Source organism: Scyliorhinus canicula, chromosome 19 (genome assembly GCF_902713615.1).
Source record: "Scyliorhinus canicula chromosome 19, sScyCan1.1, whole genome shotgun sequence".
In the NCBI taxonomy this organism is placed as follows: domain Eukaryota; kingdom Metazoa; phylum Chordata; class Chondrichthyes; order Carcharhiniformes; family Scyliorhinidae; genus Scyliorhinus; species Scyliorhinus canicula.
The window spans coordinates 106,539,217-106,557,245 of NC_052164.1; the positions used below are offsets into that span (position 1 = coordinate 106,539,217).

The 18,029-nt window shown below is 54.2% G+C and overlaps 1 protein-coding gene across 1 annotated transcript in view; it reads right to left on the reverse strand.

Moving 5' to 3' along the window:
• Positions 1 to 18,029, reverse strand: part of grik4 (glutamate receptor, ionotropic, kainate 4) — a 229,077-nt gene that overhangs the window by 75,785 nt on the left and 135,263 nt on the right. Inside the window, exon 11 of the mRNA XM_038778816.1 lies at positions 11,076 to 11,180. Within this exon, the coding sequence (XP_038634744.1) occupies positions 11,076 to 11,180 (105 nt within the window). The remainder of the gene's footprint in view (positions 1 to 11,075; positions 11,181 to 18,029) is intronic.

Below are 18,029 nucleotides of genomic sequence, written 5' to 3' on the forward strand. Positions count from 1 at the left end.
GGGGGGGGAGGGGGGGTGGGGGGGGGTGGGAAGGGGGGTGGGTGGGTGGAGGGGTCGGGGTGGAGTCCGTGGCTGCGCACGGCGGTGGCCCTGCAGCGGCTTTATGGCGGACGCAGCCCGCGGACCCGGCCTGCAAAAATAGTCTCCCTTCATCCAGCTCGCATGCCCTGGACTGCCCCCCACAGTGCCCCCAGCCCTGAATAATGCCCCCTCTAGCTGAGGATCGGCCCTCCCCTGACTGTGGCGCCGCTGGACTGAGTCCGCAGCCACCATGCTGAGTTCCTGATGGGGAGATCACAAGTGTCCCACACCGTCGGGAACTCGGTCATTCGGGGACGGAGCATCGCGGGGCAGGCCTTAGGCAATGAGGCGCTTTTTGGGGGGGGCGGAGCATTGTGAAAGCACCACCACCCCGATTTTGTTGTCATCAGGGATTCTCCGCCCTGTCATTGGACGTGATTTTGGCGTCGGGGATCGGAGAATCCAGCCCCAGATCTTTGAAGGTGGCAGCACAAGTGGACAAGGTAGTCAAGAAAGCAAACGGAATGCTGGCCTTCATTGGACGGGGCATCGAGAATAAAAACTGGCAAGTCACACTGCAGTTGTATAGAACCTTGGTCGCCACACTACCAGAAGGATGTGGAGGCTTTGGAGAGGGCCCGGCAGCCTGTGGTCTGCACAAGAGGGCTGCCTGGAAAAATGTAGGCTTCTCATCCATTATTTCTTAGAGTCTGGAGGCAGTCTGCCCCAGTATCTTTTCAAATGGTAAGATTCTTGCCCTGTGGCAGTGCAGATGTTCATCTTCATGTGAGCAAATCAAAGTAGCAAGAATTATTTATTATAAACTTTATGCTTAATAAGGGTGTGCAAGTAAAATAAAAGCAATTTCCCAGGTAACCCATGTAAATAAAAAAAATCACAACAGCAGACAGAAGCAGGTTGTGTGGGTGCTTCCAGACCTTCACCCTCTTATTGTTTGCAATGGGCCATGAAAACCAATGTAGCCAATATTTACTTCATGGATTCACTGGCAGGCGCCACCTTTTGTGAACATGTTAAAATTTCACTGCTATCCTCATAACACATTGCACTCCAATTCCCAGTATTACCAGGTTGTCACCTCTTCCCAGGCTCCCTGCTTGTCGAGTCCCAGGCCCGTTGCTGAGTGGATATCAGTGGCAGTGAACAAGGCCCGAGAGCCTCAATTGGCAATAATAGGCCACCCATTAGTTTTCCCAACACATCGCATTGGGGCAGGAACCTCAACCAGCACCACCTCAGGTGATTAAATGACCCCACCACCAAATTCAGCAGTGGGGAGGGCATTGATTTCTGCCCTGAAGTCATTTGATCTTTCTGGGTTTCTTAATTTCTATAATGTAACTCCTGTCTCTTTCATTAATTTATATATATGGTTAAAACTACATCTTAATATCTATATCCTTCAATATGAGAAAGAAGAGGTCTGAGAGTTCATAAAACCCTTCAGTGCAGAAGGAAGCAATTCGCCCTTCGATTCTGCACTGACACTCCGAAAGAGCACCTACCTCAGCCCACTCCCCTGCCCTATCCTCAAAACACTAGTAAACTGAGGAGAAACTGAGCACCAATCCACCTAACCTGCACACCATTGGACTGTGGGAAGAAACCCACACAGATACGGGGAGAACGTGCAAACTCCCAAGGTCACCCAAGGTCAGAATGGAACTCGGGCCCGACGTGTGAGACAGCAGTAATAACACCATGCCACCGTTCTGCGCAGTCACTAGTAAGAGGGAAGAAGTCCAAGAGGTCAAACTAGTGAGAGGGGAGAGGTCTGAGTTCAAAACCAGCAGCAGTCCACAGGGCTCGGTGATGGGGTCCTTGCTCTTTCTGGTGGACATCAATGATCAAGAGTTCACAGATGGCTTCCAGTGGCGGCCATGGAGTGACTGGTCGCACATTTGGTGGCTCCTCCTCGAGGTGGAATTGTTTGGTCCTCTTCACCTGATATAGGGAGTGTTTGCTGATGCAAAATGCATGTCTAGTGAAAGATAGAAATTCTCCTCCTGTAGGGCCTGTTTATGGCTTATCTAACCTGGGGGCAGTGACCGTGGGCAGCAGGCTGGCCGAGAGGAATTCTGAAGTACGGCAGAGGGAAAGATGGTGGAGCGCTCCGGGGAGTTGATGCCAGGAGAGCTCCGGGGAGTTGATGCCGGGGGAGTAGATGCCGGGGGAGTTGATGCCGGAGGAGCTCCGGGGAGTTGATGCCGGAGGAGTTGATGCCGGGGGAGTTGATGCCGGGGGAGCTCCGGGATGTTGATGCCGGAGGAGGTCCGGGGAGTAGATGCCGGAGGAGCTCCGGGGAGTTGATGCCGGGGGAGCTCCGGGGAGTTGATGCCGGGGGAGTTGATGCCGGGGGAGCTCCGGGATGTTGATGCCGGCCCAGTGGTCTCGGGAGCAATTGTTGGGTTTTTTGAACACCAAGTTCTAGAACAGCCAATCAAGGCGGCTGTTGAGTGAGTCAAGCAGAGGCTGGAGGCACAGAGTTCAGCGCACCAGAAGGTGGAAGAGTCGGTGCTGGATCATGAGGACTGGTTGACCTCATTGGAGGTGGAGATGGTGCTCGAAGTAGAGGGCAAGAAGTTGAGGGAGAAGTTGCTGGACCTGGAGAATCACTGCAGGAGACAGAATCTCCGGATTGTGGGGTTGCCTGAGGGGATTGAAGTACGCAGGCCACAAGGTGTGTGGCAAATATATTTGAGAAGGTGATGGGGGAGGGGGTGTTTGACTGTCCTCTGAAAGTGGTTCGCGTGCACAACGCAATTTCTGGAGGAGGAAGCCGAAGGTGGGGGGAGCAGCCGAGGAAGATGGTGATGCGGTTGCATCATTTTCTGGATAAAAAGAAGATTCTGTGATGGATGAAGGAGATGAGAGCGTGTAACCTGGGAAGGAAATGTGGTGCACATCGACCAGGACTTGGGTGCGGAGTTGGGTTTGGGCAGGGATTTATGGACTGTTGTATAAGGCGTTTAAGGCGAGTGTTTGGACGAGCAGGATCAGCTCGGAGTATTTTTGGTTGCACCAGGGAACGAGGCAGGGGTATCCGCTCTCCCTGCTGCTCTCTGCCCTGGCGATGGAGGCCGGTGGCGATGGAACTTCGGGTCTCGAGGAGATGGAGGGGCATTAAACGGAGGGGGGGGGGGGGGGGGGGGGGGGGTATGAGCTCAACTTGGGGAAAAGGGAATATTCCCGATTAATGCCCGGGAGCAGCAGAGGAGTTTGGGCTTCGATTCGGGTGCCTTTGTTACCTTGGGATACAAGTGGTGTGGAGTTGGGCCCAGCTGCATAAGCTGAATTTGGTGCAGTTGGTCGGACTTTAAGAGGGGGGGATGTGCTGCCGTTGTCACTGGCTGGTAGGGTCCAAACGGTAAAGATGTCGTTGTTACCAAAGTTTCTGTTTGTGTTTCAAAACCTCCCGATCTTTCTGTCCAAACTATTTTTTAGGAAGGTTAATGGGATAAGTTAGCAGTTTATGTGGTTCTGTACAGCTCCGCGGGATAAGAGGGTGTTCTTGGACAGGGATCATTGTGGAGGGGGGGGTTAGTGTTGCTGAACTTGCAAAATGATTATTGGACAGCAAACATTGCGATGGTTCAGAACAATATGGTGGGGGAGCGGTTGGTGTGGGGCGGATGGAGGTGGCCTCGTATAAAGGAAACAGTTTGAGGGCACAATTGTCGGCACCCCTCACGTTCTCACCGGCCAGGTACTCCACGAGCCCGGTGGTGGTATCAGCGTTGAGAGTGCGTAACCAGTGGCGGCAGCATTTTGGAATGAAAGGCATGTCCCTGTGGCCACCGATTTGCAACAATCACAGGTTTCCCCGGCAGGCGGGGATAGAATATTTTAAGGATTTGTTTGTTGGAGGGAGGGAGGTTTGCAGACCTGGAGGAGCTGGAGGGGACGTAGCCATTACCAAAGGGGAATGGGTTCAGGTACCTGCTGGTCAGGGACTTCATGAGGAAGGAGGTACCGTTGTTTCGGGTGATGCCCCCTCCGGTGCCACAGGACAAACTGCGGAAATGGGAGAGGGCGGGGTCTCGGATATATATGGGGAGCTATTGAAGAGAGAGAGTGCCCCAGTGGAGGAGGTTAGGTGTAAACGGGAGGAGGAGCTGGTGCGGTGGGGGGATGGCGCTGGGGGCTGGAATGTGGAGTGAAGCTCTGCAGAGGGTTCATGCTTCCTCGACGTGTGTAAGATGAAGTCTCCTCCAGTTCAAAGTGGTACACAGGACCCACATGATGGTGTCCAGGATGAATCGGTTCTTTCTAGGGGTGGAGGTTAGATCTGGGTGATGTGCGAGGGGGCTGGCAAACCAATGCCCACCTCTGTTGGCTGTGACCGAGGTTGGGGTCTTTTGGGCAGGATTTGCAGACATAATATCGAAGGTTCTGGGTAGCTCAGAGTCCGGAGGTGGCGATATTCGGTGTGTTGGAGGGTCTGGCAGTGCAGGTGGGGAGAGAGGCCGATGTTTTGGCCTTTGCCTCCCTGATAGCTCGGAGACGGATTGTGTTGAGTTGGTGGGACTCTGAGCCGCCGAGCGGGGGGGTGTGGGTGAGGGTGAGGGATTTGGCAGAGTTCCTGCACTTAGAGAAGAACAAGTTCACCATCAGGGTGGGGCAGAGGGGGGGGTTCATTGATTTCTTTAAGTGGCGTCGAGTCGTCACGGGGGGGGGTTTATTTCAGTTCAGGTTGAGTTAAATGTTAAAAAAGGGGGAGGGGTAGACGCCAGGGGGGCAGCGGGTGGAGTAGGGGGGTGGGGTGGGAGATTTCTCGGGCGTTGTAAGGATGTTGTTGCTGTTGCCAAGGTTGGTTTTTGTGTTTCTTCTTTGTTATGTATATGTTTGAAAATGCTTCCAATCTAATGTTTTTCAAAACAAATTGCGGATGATGCAAAACTTGGTAAAGCAGTAAATAGCAGAGAGGGGTAGCTGCAGAGTACAGGAGGATATCGATGGACTGGTCAGGTGGGCAGAGCAGAGGCAAATGGAATTCAACCCAGAAGAGGGTGAGATAATTGCACATGGGGAGGGTTAACAAAGCCCGAGGACCGCACAATGTGGTAGGACCCTGGAAAGTACTGAAGATCAGAGGGACCTTGTAGTGCATATGCACAGATCCCAGAAGGTGGCAGGGCAGGCAGGTAAGTGGCTAAGGCATGTGGGATACTCGCAATTATTAGCCGAGGCATAGAATACAAGAGCAGGGAAGTCAAGTGGAACTGTATAAAACGCTGCTTTGGCCACAGCTAGAGTACTGTGTGCAGTTCTGGTCACCACTCTATAGGAAGGATGTGATTGCGCTGGAGAGGGTGCAGAGGAGATTCACCAGGATGCTGCCTGGGGTGGAGGGTCTGAGCTATGAGGAAAGATTGGATAGGCTTGGGCTGTTTTCCATGGAGCAGCGAGGGTTGAGAGATGTGTCAGATTATGAGGGGATAGATAGGAAGACAATTTTTCCATTAATAGAGGAGGCAACAAGGTAAGATTTAAGGTAAACAAGGAGTTGAGAATCCTTTTTCACCCAGAGTGTGGTGGGAGGCTGAGCCTGGAAGGGTGGTTCAGTCAGAAACTCTGGTAACATTTAAGAAGTATCTAGATATTTATTTGCGTTGTAACCTCCAGGGCCATAGAGCGAGCGCTAGAAAATGGGATTAATGTAGTCCAATCATTGTTGACTAACACGGACACGATAGAATCATAGAATTCCCACAGTGCAGAAGGAGGGCATTTGGCCCATTGTGTTTGCACCAACCCTTTGAATGAGCACCCTATTGATGTCTACTCCCCGTCCACCTCACCCTAAGCCCGTAACCCCATAAATTAACCTGAACTTCCCTGGACACAAACGGGCACTAATTTATCACGGCCAATCCACACATATTTGGACTGTGGGAGGGAACCGGAGCACCCGGAAGAACCCACGCAGACACGGGGGGGAACGTGCAGACTCCGCACAGACAGTCACCCGAGGTCAGAATTGAACCTGGGCCCCAGGAGCTGTGAGGTATCAGTGCTAACCACTGTGCCACCGTGCTGCCCGGTGAGCCAGCAGTGCTAACCACTGTGCCACCGTGCTGCCCGGTGAGACAGCAGTGCTAACCACTGTGCCATCCGGTGAGACAGCAGTGCTAACCACTGTGCCATCCGGTGAGACAGCAGTGCTAACCACTGTGTCACCGTTCTGCCCGGTGAGACAGCAGTGCTAACCACTGTGCCACCGTGCTGCCCGGTGAGCCAGCAGTGCTAACCACTGTGCCACCGTGCTGCCCGGTGAGACAGCAGTGCTAACCACTGTGCCATCCGGTGAGACAGCAGTGCTAACCACTGTGCCATCCGGTGAGACAGCAGTGCTAACCACTGTGCCGTCCAGTGAGACAGCAGTGCTAACCACTGTGCCATCCGGTGAGACAGCAGTGCTAACCACTGTGCTGCCACCGAAATAAGGACGTCTGTCCAGAATCTTGTACTTGATTCTCGTCGCCAATGTGGTAATCCAAGAGATACGCAGAAGGTGGCTAAATAGGTTTATTTGAACTCAAAAGGTAAAGCTGCTACTAGGGGGAAAAACACAAATATCCCAGCGCGGGAGAATCGGAGCTCCTGGTCTGGGGGCAGCATTTAAAGGGCTCAGTAACCAGTCTCACGTGGGCAAGGCTCTGCCCGCTACCATGGGAACTCGTGCTCGATGGGTTCCAACGGGAGATCAATTAGTGATATGCCGTGGTCCTTGTGAACTATATCACATTTCCCCCCTACCCCCCATCCCCCGCGCCCCCAATCCACCATGCCCCCTCCCCAACTGACGCTGAGCGTTTGAGCTGACTGCATTCAGAGAAATAATATGAAATGATGTCAGAGGAAACAGATAAGTGATTGGTTGGTGAGTATTTTGCTGGTTCATCCTTCAAAACTCATGTACCTTTTTCAGAATTGTAATATTTCATTAGTTTCTGTAATGATAAATTGAGAAAAATATAATTAATTCACACTCAACTAGGGTGGCAACGCAGGAAATTTGCTGGGATAACAAGATGTGGAAGCACTTAGATGCCAGTTTGTTCTAAGATAAACACGTCTGTGGAAAGTGTGTGTGGCTGGAGAAACTTCGCCCAGAGGCATCAATAAGTCTGATTGCCGGTATTGCGATGTATCAGTGAGTGGTACAATTACCTAGACTGTTAGGAAGTGGTGGCACGCCTTAGTATAGGTATTTCTGATTTGATGAGTGGTTAAGGACAGAAGGATGTGACTGTGCATGAATCAGGTCAGAGGATCGAGAAAGTGGACGTGAAGGTGTCTCAATCCTTGCAATTATCTAACGGCTAAAAGCAGGGGCTGCAGTGTGGATGGGCAAACTGACCATGGCTTTGTGATCCAGGAAGCCATTGGCAGGGTTAATATGAAGCTTGTGGAGTAGGGGACATAGATAAAGTTCTCTGCAGCCAAGAACGACAGTCCAAATGGCTATATTGCCTGCCTTCTGCCAGGATTCTGGATGTGGGCTGGAGAGGAAATTTTCGTGGTAGCAGAGAATCCAGTGGTGATGGACCAAGTCAGTACTGGCGACATCGGTAGAATGAGGAAAGAGGTTCTGCTGAAGGAGTATAAGCAGCTAAAGGTTAAACTGAAAAGCAAAATATGAAAGGTAATAATCTCTGGATTATTACTGCAACCATAAACAAATTGGCATTGGGTAAATCAGAGTAAAATTTGTGGCTCAAAGATTGATTCAGAAGAAATGCTGGCACCAGTACTGGGGAAAGTGGAAGCTTGTACTATTCACCTGAACTGTGCTGGGATGAGTGTGGTAGAGAGGCTTTAGAGAAAATAGTGCGGGCATGGGATCAAATTTGGGAAAATGTGATAAACTAAATTGAGAAGACAAGGCAAAGTAGCAATAAGGGTGATTAGAGAATGGTCGGAAGGACCAGAGAACAAGCCGAAGTGTGTCAGCCAGCAAGATGAGAAATGGTAGAAAATAGGAAAAGATAGAACGAAAGGCTCTGGGCGGGATTCTCCCTGGCTGACAGTGAAATCGGGAAACGTGATTGGGCAGAGAATAGGTTCGCCACGGGTGCTGATTTGACACAAAATTGCAATTCTCCGTCACCTCGACAGTGGCGTCGATGCGTTCCGAAACGCACGTACAGTAAACACCGTTATCAACGGGCCCCACTTGGTATTCTCCGGGGTCTCCGCGATATTCCGCCTCCGATGGGCTGAATTCCGGATGCTGCGGTTCACTTGTGCTTTTAAAAATCGTGGATCCGGCATAGTGGCTGCTGAGGGAGAGAGAGAGGGGGTAGAAACAGAGAGGAACGACTGTGGTATTTCGGGCCGGACACTGGCCAGGCTCGCTGGGGGGGGGGGGGGGGGGGGGGCCTGACAGGGTGGGGAGGGGTGACGGGAGAACAGACCGGGAAGCCGGGGTAACTCCCCATGGGATTGGGCAATGTACAGGCACAAACTGGCATTACTGCGGCCTGCAAGGCAGCTATCTTGCAGTGCATTCTAATCACCACCCACCTTGGCCCCTGGTTCTGCAGAGTGACACCAGCCGTATGGGTACTTCCACCGCCCCTTCCCTCCCCCACACCCAACCTTCTGCCAAACCCACCCACTCAGCCGCCACCCGCCGTCGACCCACCCAGAGAAACTCTGACAGTAGCCCCTATAAGGGCGCAGGGCGGGGGCAGTACCAGCCGACGGGACCCTAAGCATCAAGGATGGGTGTCAGGGCCAGAGATCCCACGGTGCCAACCCCCAACGGGACAAGGAGTGCGTAGGTGTGTGTGTGTGGGGGGGGGGGGGGGGGGGGGGGCATGCGGGGGCAGATCCTGCAGTGCCAACCGAAGCCACCATGTACCCCATTGGACCTGGTTGGGGACAGGGTTCGCTAACATGTCGGCCCTTCACCCCTACACACGATAGATATTGGAATTCAACCAGCAATGGTGGCCTTCCTCACAGTCGGTGTAGCTCTGGCAGATGCATGCATCTCCGCAGATGAACAGGAGGCAGCCGCCCAGGATGGAGAGCTAGCCGCTCAACAGGCTGAAGAGGAGATGCCAAGGAGACGCCACACGAGGCCCCGTGTGCACTGGCACTCCCTGTCATTCAAGGACCTGCAGGACCGGGCACACCGTCGAAGACTCCAGCTGAGCAGGGAGACAATGCGACACATCTGCCAGATGATGGCACACCTGGCAGCGCGGGGGTATGGGAGAGGACACCCGCCCAGGTGATCGTCAATGTGACAGTCGCCCTGAACTTTTACGCAACGGGATGGTTCCAGGGACCGAGTGGGAACCTGTCCGGGATCTCTCAGACCTTGGTGCACAGGTGCAGCCGCACCGTCACAGACGCCCTAATATACCCAGGCGGATCAATACATCCATTTCAATGTGGACCGAGCCCACCAGGATGCCTGGGCAGCGGGTTCACCCCATCGCCGAGATGCCCCGGTCCAGAGGGCATGTCTCCCTACGATCACCTGCGGATTACAGGCCGCTCTACGCAAACCAAAAGGGGTTCCACTCGATGAACGTGCAGATGATATGTGACCATTCACATCTGCGTCCGATACCCAGGCCGTGTGCACAATGCCTTCATCCCAGCACACTTGATGATTCCTGACATGTTTGAGATGTCCTCCGGCCTGGGAGGGTTGGCTCCTGGGTGACTGCGGCTATGGCTGGTGACGCCTATGCGGAAGCCACAGACCGACACGGAGACCCGTAACAATGATGCCCATATAACAATCAAGTGTGCTTCAGCCTCCTGAAGATGCGGCCCAGTATGATGCTGAGAGGGTCGCCCACATCGTGGCGGCCTGCTGCGTCCTCCACATCGCGCAGCTGAGGGGTGATGTGCTGGACGAGGAGGAGGAACGCCAATCCTCATCTGATGAGGAGAATGCGGGGGAGGGCGAGGATGGGCAGGACATGGGGCTCAGGCAGGCACGGGAGGCTGCACGACGTGTGCACCAGGGCCAACACGCACTCTGATCGTCTCCATGTTCACCAATTTGGGGGTGGGGTGGCCAGGCCACCTGCATTACAACACCCCCCCCCTCACACACCCCCTCACACCCCCCCGGCCCACCCTCCCGGCCACCCCCCACCTGCACCCCCTCTGTGATACATACCTGCCGTATTACGGGTTGGGGGGCTCTGGGTTTGCACTAATAGCGGGTCTGGTCCATGGGATGGGGGTGCGCCTCATCGTATGACAATGTCTGACTCCTGCCCACAGTAGCACTTTCCAGTCCACCTGGGTGATCCCTGCATGCGCAGCCGTCACGCTGATCACCGATTACGATAAGGGGTTGTGAATCTTTGGAACACTCTTCCCCAGAGAGTGGTGGAGTCAGGGTCAATAAATATTTTTAAGGCTGCGATAGATTCTTGATGAACAAGGGAGTCAAAGGGTTTCAGGTGTAGTCGGGAATGTGAAGTTGTGTCCATGGTTAGATCAACCATGATTGTAGTGAATGGGAGTGGGGTTTAGGGGCCAATTGGCTAATTCCTGCTGCTAATTTGAATGTTTATATGAGAGAGATGATAACACAGTAACATATGTTCGCTTTTATTAAAGAAAAAAAGCATTACCAACTATGAAACATAATGTAAAATGCCTGATCCTGTAGTAGGAAATAGAATTGCTTTATTTCCGTGCAGCAACTATATTCAAATTCTTGGTATTAAACCAATCTCATTCCAGGCTGATGACCCCAGAGTTGTGTTGCTTCCAGTCCTGATGGGGTGAATCAGCCACTCAGGGTCCATCAGATTTCAATGCAGTTAAAATGTTCTGAATGTTTGTTTGTCACAGCTGAAAAAAATCTCCATATCAGGTTAGAATTAAGGAAGAGAGTAAAATGTTTTAAAAGACCTTCTTGTTCAAACTCCATTGATTATAATCTATCTCCAGCAGACCCTCCAACCTCAGATTCTCAAAATTATTTTCCAAAACCCACAACATTCAAAAGAAACTGTAAACATACTTCAGCTGTGAAAATCCTCATTTACCTGTTTCAGCCGATCTTTATTGCGTTGCATAATCTTCAAAACATAATTAGTTCTCTGACCCTTGCTGGTGAATTCGACATGACCGGTCAGACCTTCTAATTCAACCTGGATGCAGGCACACAGAACATTGCTCATTGACACAGATTCATTCTCAAATATGTTTAAAAAAAAATAATTTTTAATTCAAATTTTCCAACAACAAATTTTATCCCAACAATGAAAACAAAAACCCCTCCCCCCAATACAAAACAATAAATTAACAAGAAAGAGTAATAAACATAGAACCATCAGAACAAACTCCCATAACGAACCCATAGTCCCCCCCCCCCCCCCCCCCCCCCCCCCCCGCCCCCGGTTGCTGCTGAAGTTGACCACCCTCTAACGCTCCGCCAGGAAATCAAGAAATGGCTGCCTCCGCCGGAAGAACCCCTGTACCGACCCCCTCAGGGCAAATCTGACCCTCTCCAGTTTAATGAACCCGGCCATGTCGCTGACCCAGGATTCCGGGCTCGGGGGCTTCGCGTCCCTCCCACTGTAACAGAATCCTCCGCCGGGCTACCAGGGACGCAAAGGCCAGAATACCGGCCTCTCTCGCCTCCTGCACTCCCGGCTCCGATGCTACCCCAAAGATAGCGAGACCCCAGCCCGAATCCACCCTGGAGCCAACCAACCTGGACAAGGTCCCCGCCACCCCCTTCCAGAAACCCTCCAACGCCGGACACGCCCAGAACATGTGGGTGTGATTCGCTGGGCTCCCCGAACACCCCCCACACCTGTCCTCTCCCCCAAAGAACCGGCTCATCCTGGTCTCAGTCATATGTGCCCTATGCAGCACCTTCAGCTGAATTAGACTAAGCCGTGCGCAAAAAGAAGAGGAATTCACCTTCCCCAGGGCATCTGCCCACGTCCCCTCTTCAATCTCCTCCCCCAACTCCTCCTCCCACTTCGCTTTCAGCTCCTCCACCGAGGCCTCCTCCCCCTCCTGCATCACCTGATAGATTGCAGAGATCCTGCCCTCACCGACCCACGTCCCGAGAGCACCCTGTCCTGAACCCCCCTTGGCGGCAATAGTGGAAACTCCGCTACCTGCCGCCTAACAAACGCCCTAATCTGCATGTACCTAAAGGAATTCCCTGGGGGTAGACCCCACTTCCCCTCCAACTCCTCTAAGGTCGCAAACTTCCCGTCTAGGAAGAGGTCCCCCATCCGCCTGATACCTGCCCTGTGTCAACTGAGAAACCCTTCATCTATCCTTCCTGGTACAAACCGGTGGTTCTCCCCGTATCGGGGACCAAACTGAGGCCTTCACCTCCCCCCTATGCCTCCTCCACTGCCCCCAGATTTTGAGGGAAGCCACCACTACCGGACTCGAAGAGTACCTTGACGGGGGGAGCGGCAACGGGGCCATCACCACGCCTCTAAGCTCGTGCCCACACAGGACGCCGCCTCCATCCTCTTCCATGCGTCTCCCTCCCCCTCCATCACCCACCTACGAATCATTGCCACATTCGCAGCCCAGCAATACCCACACAGGTTGGGCAGTGCCAATCCACCCACTTCCCTACCTCGCTCCAAAAATACCCTCCTCATCCTTGGGGTCTTCTGCGCCCACACAAACCCCGTAATACTCCTGTTAACCCTCCTAAAGAAAGCCTTCGGAATCATAATGGGTAAACACTGGAGGAGGAACAGACACCTCGGGAGCACCGTCATCTTAACCGACTGGACGCTGCCCGCTAGGGAGAGCGGCAACACATCCCACCTCCAAAACTCCTCCTCCATCTGCTCCACCAGCCTCGTAAAGTTTAACCTATGCAGGGCCCCCCAGCTCCTGGCAATCTGGACTCCCAGGTATCTGAAGCTCCTCTCTGCCCTTTTCAGCGGGAGCTCCCCTATCTCTCTCTCCTGGTCCCCCATATGCACCACAAACAGCTCACTCTTCCCCACATTGAGCTTATAGCCAGAGAAGTCTCCAAACTCCCCCAGGATCCTCATCACCTCCGGCATCCCCCCCCCACCGGATCTGCAATGTACAGCAGTAAATCGTCCGCGTACAGCGACAGCTGGTGCCCCCCCCCCCCCCCCCACCCCCCACCCCCCCCGATCCCCTTCCAGTTCCTCAATTCCCTCAGTGCCATGGCCAGGGGTTCAATCGCCAACGCGAAGAGCAGGGGAGACAAGGGGCACCCCTGCCCCATCCCCCTGGAAAGCCGAAAGTCCTCCGATCTCCTCCCATTCATCACCACGCTCGCCACCGGAGCACTATACAACAGCCTCACCCAGCTAATAAATCCCCCACCAAACCCAAATCTCCTCAACCCCTCCCACAGGTAGCTCCACTCCACCCTGTCAAAAGCTTTCTCCGCATCCATCGATGCCATTATTTCTGCCTTCCCATCCACCGCCGACATCATTATGACATTAAGAAGCCGCCGCACGTTGACATTCAGCTGCCTCCCCTTCACAAAACCCGTTTGGTCCTCGTGAATGACCTGCGGGACCACATTCTCCACCCTCCCGGCCAGTATCTTGGCCAGCAGCTTCTCGTCCGCATTGAAATAAAATGAAAATCGTTTATTGTCACGAGTAGGCTTCAAATGAAGTTACTGTGAAAAGCCCCTAGTCACCACATTCCGGCACCTGTTCGGGGAGGCTGTTATGGGAATCGATCCGTGCTGCTGGCCTGCTTTCAAAGCCGGCGATTTAGCCCTGTGCTAAACAGCCACTAAACCATGAGGAGCGAGATCGGCTTGTAAGATCCACACTGGAGGGGCCATCATCCGACTTGCCTTCTCCCCGTACTCATATACCGCCCCCTGCGCCCTCCTCCATTGCGCCTCCGCTTTCCGGGTGGTCAATACGTCAAACTCCGCTTGGAGACTACGACGCTTCCTCAAAAGCCCCTCTTCCGGGACCTCCATGTACCTCCTGTCCACCCTTACCATTTCTTCCACTAACCTCTCCCTCTCATTTTTCTCCCCCCTCTCCCTGTTACCCTAATAGAAATCAGCTCCCCTCTGACCACCGCCTTCAACGCCTCCCAGACCACCCCCACCTGCACCTCCCCATTGCCATTAGCTTCCAAATACCCCTCTATGCACCTACGGACCCGCCCACATACTTCCTCCTTCGACAGAAGCCCCACGTCTAACCTCCACAGTGTGTGTTGATCCTTCCCCTCCCCCAGCTCCAGGTCCACCCAATGCGGAGCGTGGTCTGATATGACTATCGCCGAGTACTCCGCCCCTACCACCCTCGGGATTAGCGCCCTGCTGAGGACAAAAAAGTCGATCCAGGAATAAGCCTTATGGACATGGGTGAAAACCGAGAACTCCCTACCTCCTGGCCTCAAAAACCTCCAAGGGTCCACCCCTCCCATCTGGTCCATGAACCCCCTCAGCACTGTGGCCGCCGCCGGCCTCTTACCCGTCCTGAACCTCGAACGATCCAGAGCCGGGTCCAGCACGGTATTAAAATCTCCTCCCAATATCAAGCCCCCCGTCTCCAGGTCTGGAATACGGCTCAGCATGAAGCCTGCATCGTCCCAATTAGGGGCAACACATTGACCAGCACCACCCGCTCCCCTTGAAGCCGACCACTCACCATTACGTATCTGCCACAGCTGTCCGCCACCACACTCAACGCCACAAACGACAAGCGCTTTCCAACCAAAATCGCCACCCCCCCGGTTCCTTGCGCCTAACCCCGAATGGAACACTTGTCCAACCCACCCTCTTCTCAGCCTAACCTGATCCGCCACCTTAAGGTGCGTTTCCTGAAGCATAGCCACGTCCGCCCCCAGCCCCTTCAAGTGCGCCATCACCCGGGACCGCTTCACCGGTCCATTCAGCTCCCTCACGTTCCATGTGACCAGCCGAATCGGGGGGGGGGGTCTTCCCCCTCCCTCTGCGCCGGTCAGCCATAGCTCTCCCTCGGCTCACCACGTGCCCACAGTACCCCCACGGCCCGTTCCCCACGGTGGCAGATCCCTATCCTGAACCCCCCATCACCATCTGTTCCCCTTTGGCCCCTCCAGCAGCAACCCGGTACCCCCCTACTTCCCCCCCCCAACCCCCCCTTCCCCCCCCCCCCAGCTAGGGCCCCTCCTAGCTGCGTTACCCCTCTCACAGGCCCCTCCCACTCCGCCTCCAGCGCGGGAAAAAAGCCCGCGCTTCCATCTGAAACCCCGCCCCCCCGCCCCAAAACGCGGGAAAGAAAAGGGCGCGCGACCAAACGGGCCTGCAACACAGCTCCCCACCCCCCCACCACGGCCCTGAAACGCAGCTCCCCACCCCTCCCCACCCCTCCCCACCCCCCCACCACGGCCCTGAAACGCAGCTCCCCACCCCTCCCCACCCCCCCAACACGGGCTTGAATCACAGCTCCCCACCCCTCCCCACCCCTCCACCATGGGCCTGCAACACAGCTCCCCACCCCCCCACCACGGCCCTGAAACACAGCTCCCCACCCCTCCCCCCCCCCCCCACCACGGGCTTGCAACACAGCTCCCCACCCCTCCCCACCCCGCCACCACGGCCCTGAAACACAGCTCCCCACCCCTCCACCACGGCCCTGAAACACAGCTCCCCACCCCTCCACCACGGGCATGAAACACAGCTCCCCACCCCTCCACCACGGCCCTGAAACACAGCTCCCCACCCCTCCACCACGGGCATGAAACACAGCTCCCCACCCCTCCACCACGGGCATGAAACACAGCTTACGGGTATGGGGGGGGGGGGTTGTTGGGTTACGGGTATAGGGTGGATATGTGGGTTTGAGTAGGGTGATCATTGCTCGGCACAACATCGAGGGCCGAAGGGCCTGCTCTGTGCTGTACTGTTCTATGTTCTATCTTCCGGGGAGTCAAAGTAGAGCTGGCGATCTTTAGAAGTGACCCAGAGGCGAGCCGGCTGTAACAGGCCAAACTTCACCCCTTTCTTGTGCAGCACTGCCTTCGCCCGGTTAAAACCAGCCCTTCTCTTCGCCACCTCCGCACTCCAGTCCTGATAAATCCGGATCTCTGCGTTCTCCCACCAACTGCTCCTCTCCTTTTTAGCCCATCTCAGCACACATTCTCGGTCAACGAAGCGGTGAAAACGGACCAGCACCGCCCTTGGCGGCTCGATCGGCCTGGGCTTCCTCAGCAGCGCTCGATGGGCTCCCTCCAGCCCCAAGGGCCCTTGGAAGGACCCCGCACCCATTAGCGAGTTCAGCATCACAGCCACGTAGGGCCCCAGGTCCGATCCCTCCAGCCCCTCTGGGAGGCCCAGGATCCGCAAGTTCTTCCGCCGCGAGCGGTTCTCCATTTCCTCCGTCCTCGCCAGCCATTTCTTGTGGAGTGCCTCGTGCGACTCCACCTTCACTGCCAGGCCTAGGATTTCATCCTCGTTCTCCGAGGCCTCGTGCCGTAACTCGCGGATCTCTGCACCCTGGGTCGCCATGAGCTTATCCAGTGAGGCCTTAAGCGGTTCCAGCAGCTCAGCTTTCAGCTCTCTGAAACAGCTCCTGCTGCTCCTGCGCCCACTGCTACCACGCTGCCGGTGCCATGCTGCCGGTGCCACGCTGCCGGTGCCACGCTGCCGGTGCCATGCTGCCGGTGCCATGCTGCCGGTGCCACGCTGCCGGTGCCATGCTGCCGGTTCCCCGCCCTCCGCCATCTTGTTTCTCCTGCCTCGCACCTTTCTCTGCTCCAAAGCCGATTTTTTGACCGCTCCGTTCCTGGTCCAGTCCATCCACCGGCAGGTAAACGCAGCAGAAGTGTTCCCACCCGGGGAAAAGTCCAACCAGCACTGCTACGGGCCCTTAAAAGAGCCCAAAAGACCGAAAAAAGCGGGAGCCACCGAACGTGCAGCTTAGCTCCGCATCACTGCAACCGGAAGTCGCTCCATTCTCAAATATGTTCACTTTCAAACGATTTCAGGGTCAGTTTATGTGTAATAAGCCATGTTATTTACTTACATTTTATCTCACACTTCCTAACTGTGATACAGCTTCTGCTGTGTATATGGAGTTCCTTATCTTCATCAGGTAAATCCCAATATTACACTGTGCCCAACAACTTCCCTTCCATTTGGCCAGTACGTTCAACCCTCCACCTGAGGGGGATGGTATGTAGTAATCAGCAGGAGGGTTTTCTTGCAGACATTCGACCTGGTGCCATGAGACTTCATGGGGTCCAGAGTCGATGTTGAGGACTCCCAGGGTAGCTCCCTCCCGACTGTATCCCACTGTGCCCCCACCTCTGCTGGGTCTGTCCTGCCTGTGAGACAGGACGTACCCAGGAATGGGGATAGTGGTGTCTGGAACAGTCAGTTTTTGTGTTCCTCGCTAGTTTACTTTCAAATTGTAATTTTCCCTTCTTAATCAATCCTTTGGCCTGCGCCTTTGCTGGATTTTAAACTGTTCCCAATCCTCAGGACTATTGCTTTTTCTTGCTAATTTGTTTGCCTCTTCTTTGAATCCAATACGATCTCTAATTCCCTTGTAAGCCAGGGTTTGGACACAGTTCCCTTTCTACTCTTGTGCCAAATAGGAATGAACAGCGTTTGGAGTTCACCTGTTCATTCCTTGAATGCTGCCATTGCCTGTCCGCTGTCCTTCCTTTCAGTAACTTTTCCCAGTCCGTATCTCTTATAACCTTTTCCAACATTTTACCCACAACCGAAGTAAGGCTCCCAGTGGAAATACTATAGTTCGAGTACTATAGATGGGTCAGTTTTTGTACAGTGTGTGCAGGAGGGTTTTCTGACACAGTATGTAGACAGGCCAACAAGGGGCGAGGCCACATTGGATTTGGTACTGGGTAATGAACCCGGCCAGGTGTTAGATTTAGATGTAGGTGAGCACTTTGGTGATAGTGATCACAATTCGGTTATGTTTACTTTAACGTTGGGCAAGGATAGGTATATACCGCAAGGCAAGAATTATAGCTGGGGGAAAGGCAATTATGAT